Source organism: Chaetodon trifascialis, chromosome 18, assembly GCF_039877785.1.
Source record: "Chaetodon trifascialis isolate fChaTrf1 chromosome 18, fChaTrf1.hap1, whole genome shotgun sequence".
Lineage (NCBI taxonomy): Eukaryota > Metazoa > Chordata > Actinopteri > Chaetodontiformes > Chaetodontidae > Chaetodon > Chaetodon trifascialis.
Window position 1 is genome coordinate 4820994 of NC_092073.1, and position 12676 is coordinate 4833669.

Consider the following 12676-nt stretch of genomic DNA (forward strand, 5'->3'; position numbering starts at 1 on the left):
ACAAATACATAAAAAATGACCACAGAGAGAAGTGAAAAGAGAATGACCAGGCACAAAATGAATGAAAAGAGTCAGAAAATAATTGCAATACAATGCAAAATGAGCACAAAGGGAAGCAAAAATAGATGCAAAATGTTACAAAGTCAAGTGACCACAAAGAGATGCAAGGGATCACAAAGAGATATAAAAACCATGAACAAGAAGCACAAAGATGGAAAAGTACAAAAAAAAAAGATGCAAAATGATCACACATGCAGAAGGAGATGCAAAATGCTGCAAAGTGACCACAAAGAGTCAAAAATGAGTACAAGGAAACACATAACCACTACAAAGATGAGCAAAACAAGCTGAAAGAGAAGTAAAACGACCACAAACAGACTCAACAGCAGACCCAAACGACCACAAAAAGAGAAAAAGTCCAGAATCCATGGCCTGTGTGGGTGGTGACGAATCTTCAGGTGTGTTTCTGTGGGCAGCTCTGCCCATCATTTCTGTCGAAGTGACGACTGAGATGTGGGGACACACACCTTCCTGACAACTGAGCACACACACGTCAGTTTGTCAAGGTCAAGAGTGAACCCTGAACTTTTGAATCGTCACACCTTTTCCAGTTTCAGTCTGTAAAAACAGCCACACAACAGCAGCGAAGTAACAAAGTGGCCTTTTTATTGAGATCCATAAACAGTACTGTGTGGTGGAGCGATAGCACAGCCTGAGTATTAGCAACCCGTTCTCAGACAAATCAGAACTGTACCTTTCAACATTATGTACACGTGTATAATCTACACACACAACACCAGAAACAAAAGCAAAGAATAAGCATGCTTCAGTGTCCCAGCAGAGCTGCTATCTGCTCACTCACACTCCCTCTGTCAAATTCCCTTTTTAAAATGAAAATAAATACAGAAATAAATAGCCTGAAAAGACACAAATAACAAACTGCTGCTACAATTTGCCACCATCTTACCGCTCTGTAGACATCCCATGATTCTATACTATTTCCAAAATATTCTTTAAATATTCTATAATAGCTGCTATCAATGCTCTTACATATCAGTGTTATGGGGGGGGGGGATATTTATTTTTTTCCAGAATAAATATCAGTGTTTAAGATCTACCATGTATGAAGTATATCAGACATATCAGGCCAAAAAAAAACAAGACAACAAATTACATACAAAAATCTCATTTGTTGTCTTAAACAGCCCAAAGCAGAGATTACTTGCTGAGTACATACAGCTCTGAAATTTATGACATAGAGAGACATCTGTGACATGAAACTAAGATTCCTGAAAACACTGACATAACCGCAATAATTAAAACCGAGTAGCACTGAGCGACAGATAACCAGCCAGCTTAATAGATAATAGAAAAGATATACATACATATCAAAACGCAAAGGCTTCAAAAGTGAAGGCAACCTCTTCGACTGATGCTTCTTATCACAACATCAAAAAACTGCAAACAAACAAAACATTCAAGGAAAGCTTCGGGACTTCCCTTTCCTTAGAAATACAAGAGAGTATAAATAACAGTACAAAAAACTGTAGAAAAGAAAGACAGGGAAGATGCAACTTAATCACAGCCTTGTCCTCTTGGTTGCAGAGATGAGTGGGTAAGGCCTCGCCACCGCCAACGATGAGTGCAGTACTGCTGATCGGATCATTTCTGTAGCTAGCAGGTGAATAAAGCACCGTTTAGGTGATATCACACGTCAGCTGAGATGTTTATCTCAGTTGTTTTTCCAGTGAAAATGACAAAAAAAGGGGACCCATGCATTCAGTAAAATAGCCTGGATCATGTCATGAAATGGTCAAAAGCTCAGCTGTGGTCAGATTCTCAGTTGTGGTTGTGTGTGTGTGTGTTGCATCTCTGTTCCTATCACCCGCTTTGTTCTACTGAGGGTTAGAGTCAGGGGGGCCGGAGCCTATCCCAGCGTGCCTTGGGTCAATGACAGGGATGGACAATGTGCAGGTTGCAAATCTCTCTCTGGACTAACAGACAACCTCTTGTAACCTCTGTATTCGAGGCCCCATTTACACTTGGTATTTCATCACATCTTAATTCCACTGCTTGACAAGACTGTCCATACTGGATGATTCTGTGAAAGCCCAGATAACGCTCAGTGCCAACAAGTTCAAATATTCTTGCTTTGTACAACATCATGACATGATGTATCACTTGAGGTTAGAGATAGATTGTCGTCATGGTAAATAGGGTTAGGGTTAGGGTTAAGGTGTGGTTGGGGCTAGACAACCAAAGCACTTGGTTCATTTTAGGGATAGACTGAGGTGAACAGTGATTGCAGGTCTGTGACAGGATGCAAACTGCGGTCTCTGCATGAAAGGTTGATGCATTATCATCCTTCCACCACCCTGACCTCTAAACCCTTACTTTGTGGCTCATTAAATAAATGGCACTGAATGTTGCCATTGGATGGAAATTGTGAGGTGCTGGATCATCGAATATGGACAGAAGTCTGAGGGATACGGGGCTGCAATCTGCATCACTGGATGAACTCCAGATGGGATGTGACGCATTTTCATTTATACTGAGCCACATGCAGCAACCGTGTCGTTTGATGCCTCGATTAAAATGAACTACAATTTAGCACTGCACTCATTTTTAAAAAAGTATCTAAATCAGTGCAGCCAGACCAGAGATAGTCTGTTTTTACTCCACACATTCTTTTTACTTGTCAAAACCACCTGCTATGGTACCCACAATGCAACTCGACAGCCTACAGTTCAGTCAGGAAATCGGGGGTTTCATGCTCGTAGTGACTGATGTGGCCAGAGCCTCCGGCCTGCAGCTGATCACGAGCAGGCTGCAGACTTCTGCTAAGCTCACACCCACAGGTTTCTTCCATTTTCAAATTTGTAGTCTTCAGGCCCAACCAATGCTGACTCAAGTGACATCACTTGAGGACATTTATCAGACTTCACACAGCTCCCTCTGGAGACACTAGAGGCTTTCTACAACTTTTATCACATATGCAGCAATACTACACCTGTAAACAGTCTTTGATGTGTAAAATCAGTGACGTTCATCTTTAACCATAAAGGTCATTCAGCAGATGCAATGACAAACCACATGGTTAAATGTTTAGACAAGTAAAGATAATGTATGTGAGAGGGCTGAATATTTCTTCTGAAAGAGAAACATTTTCTGTCCCCAGAGCAGAAGCACACCATACCAGGAACTGCACTTGTTTTTTAAAGTATAACTTCAGCTAAAGTCAAAACGCATTGGTCATATTTCAAGCAACCCCTGATGCAAAGAACAAATATGCTTAAACCTATAGTTCCCAACCTGGAGGATATTATTTTGTGTTAACGCCAAAGAACCCCATTCATGTTAATCAACATTACAATGAACAGAATATAAACTTTGCATGCAGCTTGAATTTGGCTGTAGCTACGAGGAAGATGAACTGTTCATTGCTTGTGATCTGTCTGCAGAGAAAAGCCTCATGGAAGTGATTTTTGACAATTCTTCAAGTCATTCTATCAAGATGAGACAGATCCCATCTCTGCTAGAGATTCTGGTGATCCTTCTGTGATAACCAAGCAACATGAAGACATACAGTAGTACTAAACTCACTACATCACTCAGTGACAAAGCTCTCACCCTCTTGGTGTGAGATTTCTGATGGACTTTTTAGGAGATGGTGGCCAGATAGGTGTATTTCACCATACTGTCGAATGTGTTTACTAAGTACAATAAGCTTTCAGTGCACACACGCACGCACGCACACACACACACGCACACACACACACACACACACACACACACACACACACACACACACACACACACACACACACACACACACTCACACACACACACACACACACACACGCACACAGCTGTTGCATATGTTTTAAGAAACTATAGATTGACTTAGGCTGCATGGTGGCGCAGCAGGTAGTGCGCGTGCCTCACAGCAAGAAGGTCACAGGTTCGATTCCCAGGCCGGGCCTTTCTGTGTGAAGTTTGCATGTTCTTCCCGTGCATGCGTGGGTTTTCTCCGGGCACTCCGGCTTCCTCCCACAGACCAAAAACATGCTCATTAGGTTGATTGGTGACTCTAAATTGCCCCTAGGTGTGAGTGTGAGTGTGAATGGTTGTGTGTTTGTGCCCTGCGATCGGCTGGCGACCGGTCCAGGGTGTACCCTGCCTCTCGCCCGCTGACAGCCGAGATAGGCTCCGGGCCCCCGCGACCCCGAAAGGGATAAGCGGCATAGAAAATGGATGGATGGATAGATCGACTTATTTTCAAAGCATTTTTCCCCTTCTGGTATTTCTTGGGAACCAGGAAATGATTTTGGATTAAAACTGCAGTATGCAGCTATGAGAGATGAAAGTTTTTTGTTACCTTTACAACATTTGGTGAAATTGTTGGATTTCAAGTCAGCTTTAATGCTTCTTGCAATTATACCTTATACTTTCTGATCTCTGATGTCTGACTGCCCAAAATGCATAAGGTGGCTAAGTGTAAATGGGGTCACAGAGTCTCCAACAAACCGGATTTTAGGAGAACACATGCAAAGTGTTTTCAAAAAAAAACAAAAAAAACAAAGCAAACATCTAAACTCAGGACTTTCCTTGTGTCAGGCTCAAGCACTCACTGCTTAGTGCCATGATCCCACTGGCCACACATGAGGCAGCAAGCAACTGAGGCACAGTTTCATTACTGGACTACAGATGTTGACAAGGGGCTGGGAATGCTGAGGGCACACTGCAGTCGATCACTGTCAGAAAGAACATGGCAGACTGTGGAATAGATTTGAGTAAAGGTCTTAACTATTGCATATATTACACTGGTTTGTCCAAGGGCCCCAGTACACATTATGAGTTTATACCAGAAAGGCCGGATCAGTTCAATCCAATGATCCTTGGAGACCTACATGCTGCGTTGCACCAGTCACATTGTTTGAGACGGTGAAGGTTCACATGTTGGAGCACCTGCTCCGTGCAAAGAGCAACACCATGGACATGGTACACAGTCAGAGAGAAGTTCATCAGTGGAGGACATGAAGAAGATTACAAGCAGCTCCCATTCATACAGCAGAACCAGAGACGCTGAGAGGTGAAGCACCACTCTGGCCAACAGGATTCATAGAGTGTCCCCTTTAGCCAGCTGGAGACACAATGTCCATGTGTGCATTCTTTGTTCTCAAGGAATCATGAACTGCCTGTTTGCTCGGTCGATGTGATCACGCTCAGTCTCCACACCGAGAATCCCAGAAGCCCTTGTGTTGGCATTGATGGCTACTTTGATAGAGGAGACGTGACATCGGTGTCTCTGCCTTTGAACGCATTGTGAGACTGTTGGAGTTCTTTGTTGCTGTCCTTTCAGAGAACATGAAAGGTCTGAGTCCAGCTGCTGTCATCACTTTGGATTGAGTCAGAGAATGGGAAGCCGTCCAGATCAAGGCCTTCCTCGACCATACCAGAGTATCAGACATGGACAAAGTATTGTAGGGGTTGTTCAGTCTGTAACTGCTCATTAGACCCTCTGTTTAAGGGTACTGTACCTGGACTTGCTGTCAGCGCAGTGGATCTGAATCAGACCAAAGCACCATTCTCTCACTACTTTTTCCCCAGTTTCAGTGTGCCAGACAATCTCTATTTCCAAGCAAGTTCTCTAATTCCTGAAAGACTTGAGCACTCCTCTTGTGTCTCTGCTCATGGCTGAGGAGCTCGCTGCAGATTTGAACAGCACTGGCTTTGATATTACTGACATTGCTTGAAAAAGAAACTTCATTGCTATAATTCACTGAGAGCATCACAAGAGAATGTGCATGGATGGCTTAACTATTCTTGACACTGATGTATCCCTTCAGTGGTTCGGCTCCTATTGTCCCATCAGATCATTTAAATCACTCATCATAATCCCCACCAGTTCCTCAGGGATCAGATTTGGAGCCTTCTTTCTTTGACCTTCTCTCTGTCATTAAAAAAAAGTGATCCTGATAGCCTAGCCTCTCTTCTTGCCATCATGTCTTCAACTTAAATCCAGATGCTAAGTGGTCTAGAAAAATAATCCATTCTTAATCAATCATCTCCCCCCGCTTTGCTAATTTGCTGTGGTTTCAGCTCTGAGTGGACAGAAAGATCAATATAATTCTTTACATTGGTTAGAATGTTAGATTTGATTCTAAGGCCTTGAAATACATAATGATCCTCGTAGACTCTTCAGATTAAAAACCAAACATGATTGTTCCTTTGGCATCAGGGCCACCAGACTTTGCATCCATCTGATGAGCTTTTAAACATCTGCAATATACTCTGGACCGCTCCGTTAAAGCCTCACAGATTATAGATTGGTCTGAATTTCTAAGAGCAGCAAACCACCTGAGAATCTGTTGACTGGAATTTGCCCACATCATTCGCATTCAATTTTGAAGTCACAGAAAAGATGCACAAATGTAAACATCAACATCTGAATGTGTTATAAGACACAAACCTGTTAACATGTTTAATCAAAGTTCTTATTTTTTCTTGAGTGTAGAACATTTTTGAAGGATAACATTTCCAATTCTCATTTGGTGAATGATGCATGGGGAACCTGAAGCTTTGTTACATTTGTATGTGCGCTGTTTGCATCATTTCTGCAGTGGTCATTTCTATTAAATACTTATATTTCTTAGATTTTTCTTTCTAGGTTTATTCTGCTTGTTTCTCTTTGTATTTACAGCATTGCGTAGGTTTTATCATCTTCTACTTTATCACTTAAATCTTTTCTGTGAATTCAACATTTCAACCCACCATAAATTCAAAGATAAATTCCAACAAATTCTCCCGTATGTAAATGCCATAATAATGTCTTAGATTTTAAGTAAAGTTCTTGTTTTCGGTGCTGTTGTGTATCACTTTACCTGTTGCTGTTAGTTTTTGTTAACATTTTCTCTTATTGTAAGTATTTCTATCACTGGATGAATGATGCATATTGCTACATGCAACTTTAAATGATCTTGATTTCTTCTGGACTTCATTTCACATACCTTTTTGTATGCATATATAGAAATCTTTTTTAAAAAAAGGCTGTTTTTGTGTTTCATATTTTCCAGTGATAAATATAAAAATAACCGTAGTCCTGCTGTGGCGCCATCATAAAGATCCTCATAGCTAAGTGAGTGACTCCAACACATAGTACCATAACAGTGACGTACATATATCCACATGACCAAAACAATCTTTACCACGTATTAAGCCCATGATTGCTGCTTGTTTTTTGCATGATAGCCCAGCCAGTGTTCCACAGAGAAAGATGCAGTGTCGATTTGTCTGTGTTGTCTGTCTCACTCCAGACCAAACGTGCTGGTTTCCTCCACTGCAATCAGCAATTTCTCATACAGCATGGTGTATGAAGGGTATGGAGGCAGGTCCAGACGGTTAAAACAGGTATGAGCCCTGAGAGAGAGAGAGAGAGAGAGAGAGAGAGAGAGAGAGAGAGACTGTTAGTATGGAGACACCAGCGACACCAGCACAAAGATGTATCTATGTTGGAAGTCTAAATATATCCATTTTTTGGTAGAAGCAGCTGGACTGATTATTCATAAACTTTTCATCATCAACATAATATGTGCATATAGTGTTTCCCTATTTAAACAACAGATGTTTCAAGGTTCAATGCTGCTTTTATTGTCTCTCAACAATTAAAGGAACGGCTCCATAAAAGCAGACATGACACAAAAAGACACTTGAAAGTATAGTTTGGGATTGCTGATACTTCAATTCTTTCTTGCTGAGAGTTTGATGAGAAGATTATCACCACTCTCATGTCTGCAAATTCACACTCCAACGTGAGTACAGAAACTACAAGTTCTGGACTTCAGATCACTGTCTATGTGGACGGCTTAACACTGATACATACAGACCTGACCTGAAACACTGGATCCAAACATAGCTTTTGTTTGTTCATAAGAAAATAATACAGGGCAACTTTAAAGTGAGTGTTTGCAACTCAGCTCAACAGCACCCACTCTGGCCTCAAGTGATCACTACAGCATGATAGTAAAATTCAAGATTCAAGATTCAAGATTCAAGATTCAAGATTCAAGAAGTTTTGTTTATCCCGAGGGAAATTGCTGTGCAGCAGTTGCGATACAAAGTGTAGAAGTAGTACGAGTAAGAGGATAGATAAAACACACAACTAAATGCAACAAAGTGCAAGGCACAATTAGAATAATATAGCATGAATAAGGTGAAGAATAACGGAGTAACTAAACACACTGAAATGCAACACTGAATGCAACAAAAGACAGTTAACGTAGGTATATATAATATACAACAATACGCACTGTGACGGTAGTTGCATGAATTGAAATATAAACTGAAATATGAGAATTGAATATAAATGAAATATAACAAGTACAGTCTAAAATAACAAGTACAGTCTAAATACAGTAGAATAAAATTAAGTGATAAAGTGATGTGATGAGCAAGAATTAAAGTGAGTGAGTGATTGTTTAAAGTGAAAAATGTAGCAGGAGCACAAGAAGGCAAGAATTACAGTCATCTATCTAAAACCTGTTAACATAAACTAACATTAGCCACCATAAGCTACTGGCCACACCAGAACAAGTCATGCCGGAGCAGCAAAAGCACTGAATGAACTGAACTGAGCCCGTTGTGACAGAACCTTCGATGCTTATGATTCAAAAGTTCCATACATACCTCCACTTTGTACCACCTCAACTGTATCACTGGCACAACCCCACTATCTCCAAACCTCATATTATTAGTAGACCTACAGCACACTTGCTGATGCTGAGGCTTTCACTGTCCACAAAGTCAAAGTCTGGCACTTTTCCCTGCCCTGCAGTGAAACCTGAGCCCTGCTCCCTGTTTCTGCTGAGCACGCTCACATTTTTACTGCTGTTTGCCAAATGAATGTCCTACTGTAAGGTCAGAGGAACACACCTTGCACAATATCAGATCTACCTGTACTACAGAGGAGGGAAAGCACCAAAATAGCTCTTGTGCTGAGCTGGTGCTTCACACTGAGCTGATGTCTGAGCATTTAAGCTGCATGTACAGCTTCAAGCATCTGTAATGTCATCTTTCTAAAATTAGCCTGCACCTAGATCGAGATCTTCACATACACACAGTGATGGACAATCGGGTGCCATGTCTTTCAGTCAAGTGCTTCATTAGTTCTCCATGTTTAGGTGGGTACCGGTTGTTTTTTATGTCCACACAGCCCATGACAAGTGTTAGTCCATCTCAGCTCCAAACCCACTGTTTCCTACTGTAGATGGAAATCTTAAGAAATTGGTACACTTTAAATTTTAAAAATACAACTTTAGTTTTCATCAAATGATACTCAAGCAGGAAGACATGGTGAATTAGTTGGGGCTATTTTCAGGCACGCAGGCATTTGACTTTAAGGAACAATGTAATAAGAGCAGAACAGTGTGAACATGGCTTTAGAGCAGACTGGGTTAGATACCTGGGAAGGGATGTCACTTTGCCCCACTTCTCAATGCAGAAGCGTCGCAGGCCATTGGATCCTCGCAGCGCAGCGAAGCCCTCATACGGCACGCTGGACGTCCCGGTGACAAACTGCAGCAGGCGGAGACGCTGCTCGTTGTTGAAGCGCTCCACAGCGGCCCAGAACCACCGCATCACGATGTGACCATCATGGTAACCTAGTGATTGGGAACACGTGACATCAGAGACAACTCAGGTTCAGGGCTTCACACAGACAAGTCTAGATCTGACCAGTTCTGGTATAAACACTGAATGTACTGTATGTACATCGACATGCACCTCTAAAGCTCACCAATGAAAATGTAATATTTTGTGTTTTTAATCTGGACAAATGTAAGTGTAATAATGAGAAGTTGCAGTTTTTTTCCTGTAACTCGCTGAGACTCCAGCAGGATGTGAGTCAGAGTACATGTTGATGTGGTCTGGCTGATCTGATAACCTCAGTTTTCCCTGATTTTATCCATGTACAGGTGTTCGTACGAGCTGTACATAAAAGAAGTCTATAAGGGTTGTAGACGTGGTTTTAGAAGCACACACACCTCCTCTGTACTCTGTGTTGCTCCTCCAGTCACTGAGGTCGATCTCCACTGTCCCGGCGATAACCAGCTCCAGCTCTCGTGCATCGAACACAGACACCAGCCTGGAGTCTACCACCTGGGAAGGAGAAAAACAGCAACACCCAAATGTTTCAGCTGCCTTTGGGTGTCTGTGGCGGCATTAATAAGCATGTGTGTGTTTATTAGGGTGTATTCACATTTATGGGCATTGCAGTCTAAACTAAGTGAATTATTTTAGATTTCAAAGAAATCACTTGATGATGTTGACATTATGTTAGTGTTTCAAAGTGGATTATGACATAGGGCTTAATAAACAATGAAAATTGGTTCCCAATTAGTGTTAACCTTCTAATAATGTTGGTGGTGGTGGTCATGTGCCACTTGAGAACTGAAAGAGTATCATTTACCTCGTAGAAGCCTCTGACCAGCGCCTCGGTCTGCTGCACCACTCCTCTCTCCACCCTCCACTTGGCCATGCGCTCGATATAATCCTTCTTATTCTTCTCTGTCACCTGGAGGTGGGAGCCACCCGACTTCAGCTCCCGCTCCGTCACCTGGACACATCCAAACACAGGAAGTACTGGGACTAGTTAACAGTGTAAGTCATCACAGCACATTAAAAGCTGATACATGTTATAGTTGAACAAGGCAATGTTTATCATTAAAAAACAATGAGATTAAATGCACAACAGATCATATGCATGTGATTTTGATTGAAATATTTAGACGTAAACGTCTAGCTTATTGCGTCATGCACACATGCAGACACACTCACGCTGACCTGGCCAAACACCTCCTCATTGACGGTGAAGGTAAGGTCCAGGATGTCAGTAATGTCGTTGTCTTTCATCCACTGCAGAGACTGGTGGAACTCCTCGTCCAGATACTCCAGATCAGACAGGTCTGTTGGCCTGAAGGACACACAGAGCTCATACACACAGCCCATATCCAGCCCATAAAGCTACACAGAGCCACTCTGCTCATCAGTTAGCTCCAGTTTCATGTCAGCTTTCCTTCCACTGTAGGAAAGACAAAGACCATAACGTTAGAGCTTCTGCAAAGGAAGCTAAGTGTTTAGTAGTTTGGCCCTAGTGCACCAATTCAATAGTAAAGACACACAAATGTGAACTGAAGTGTAATTGCTAAATGTTTAACATTAAGAAGAAGAGTATGTTCATTCTTTTTAACACAACCAATCCTTTTCTTGACCTCGCCTTTCAAAGCAGACACAGGTGAACCGTAACAGTCAGCTTAATCGCTGAATGGAAGAAGCAGCCGCTTCTGGAAGTATTTTGCAACTTCCCATTTTCATTTTGTTTAAAAACGATATCCTAATGTTCCTCAAACAGTCTACTGGGTAATAATCCTTCAAGTTTATGTTATGGCTATCAGTTTTAATCATTTCAGCTTTGCAGAGAACTTTTAGTATGATGAGTCTGTGTGAACACCACAGCACCTGCGATGGCTTGCACACTGCAAGCATACGTGCACAAAAACAGTCATTGGAAGCATACAGAAAATCAAACAGACCCCACATGATTAGATTTATATGAAGCACTTTGGAATAAATGCCTTTCCCTCTGTTGTTTCACCCTCTGAAAGGAGACCCATGATAAATGCTGTGGTATGCGCGAGTGTGTGTGTACTGACTGTCGGAGCAGCGCCTTGTAGAAGGGTCTGGTGAAGAAAGCATCCAGCAGGTACTGATGGATCAGAGCCAGGCCCAGGATACGACCGCTGAAACGGAACCTGGACACGCACACACAGGAAGATTAGAAGCAACGCCAGAATCGGTTAAACCGAACTTTTACACTTTGACACATGAGCACGAAAAATGAGCCAACTGGCCTGATACGATTCAGACTGCCGTGGTTGCAGCACCGAAGTTAGACTACACAGAGAAGTAATGATCAATATCAGTTATTATTGTTATTATGTGGATTTGTTTTTTGTGTTATACTGTATTTCTTTATCTATGTTGTATAATTTCGTATAAAAATGCTGTTTGTTCAGGCTATTCTTTCATGAAATTGAGACCACTGTTACACCTTGTGTTAAAATGCATCTTGGGTAATTGGAATGCAATCGGAGAGAGCTTGAACACATGAAAACACAGGTGGAAATGCACCAAAGAGGTGGGTATCAAATGGTCACTGTGACCCTCCTCTCCAACTGTGAGGCCAATTGCAAGTGCATGTCTCTTCTGCAAATAAAATCAAACTTTGACAGCACATATATAGGTCTGACATGCAGTCTTCATCTGTAAAGGTCCCATCACTATCTTCTCCCTCCAGTCTTGAATGCGTTCCAGCATCCAAATGGTCCTCTGCACAGTGATGATATGAAAAACTAATTCTGCTTTTGCTTCTGTATTCCAGTTGTCAAAAAGGGCTTCTTCCCCCCCTCTTAGAAAAGCAACACAAGTCCATACATTAGTGTAGCTTCATGGATGGCAGCCACATTTATTTTTTTGGACCAGCGCAAACAGGAGGAGGGTGTAAAAACAAGACAGAGAGATGCTCATTGGATCTCACTGGAGAAACAAATGAATACCAGGTGTAAATGTGATGCGGTTAAATCATATCTGAGATGCATTCCAACACACGGTGTGAAGGGGT

General features: G+C 41.9%; 1 protein-coding gene across 4 annotated transcripts in view; it reads right to left on the bottom strand.

The window, feature by feature from the left end:
• Positions 1 to 651: 651 nt before the first annotated feature.
• LOC139346558 (E3 ubiquitin-protein ligase HECW1) overlaps positions 652 to 12676 on the bottom strand; it is a 90484-nt gene continuing 78459 nt past the window's right edge. For all 4 annotated transcript variants that reach the window (XM_070985689.1, XM_070985687.1, XM_070985688.1 and 1 more), the window contains 6 exons: positions 11709 to 11807; positions 10840 to 10969; positions 10466 to 10612; positions 10041 to 10155; positions 9461 to 9659; positions 652 to 7419 (listed from right to left, as the gene is read on the bottom strand). In XM_070985689.1, coding sequence (XP_070841790.1) covers positions 7308 to 7419; positions 9461 to 9659; positions 10041 to 10155; positions 10466 to 10612; positions 10840 to 10969; positions 11709 to 11807 — 802 coding nt within the window. In that variant the 3' untranslated portion in view covers positions 652 to 7307. The remainder of the gene's footprint in view (positions 7420 to 9460; positions 9660 to 10040; positions 10156 to 10465; positions 10613 to 10839; positions 10970 to 11708; positions 11808 to 12676) is intronic.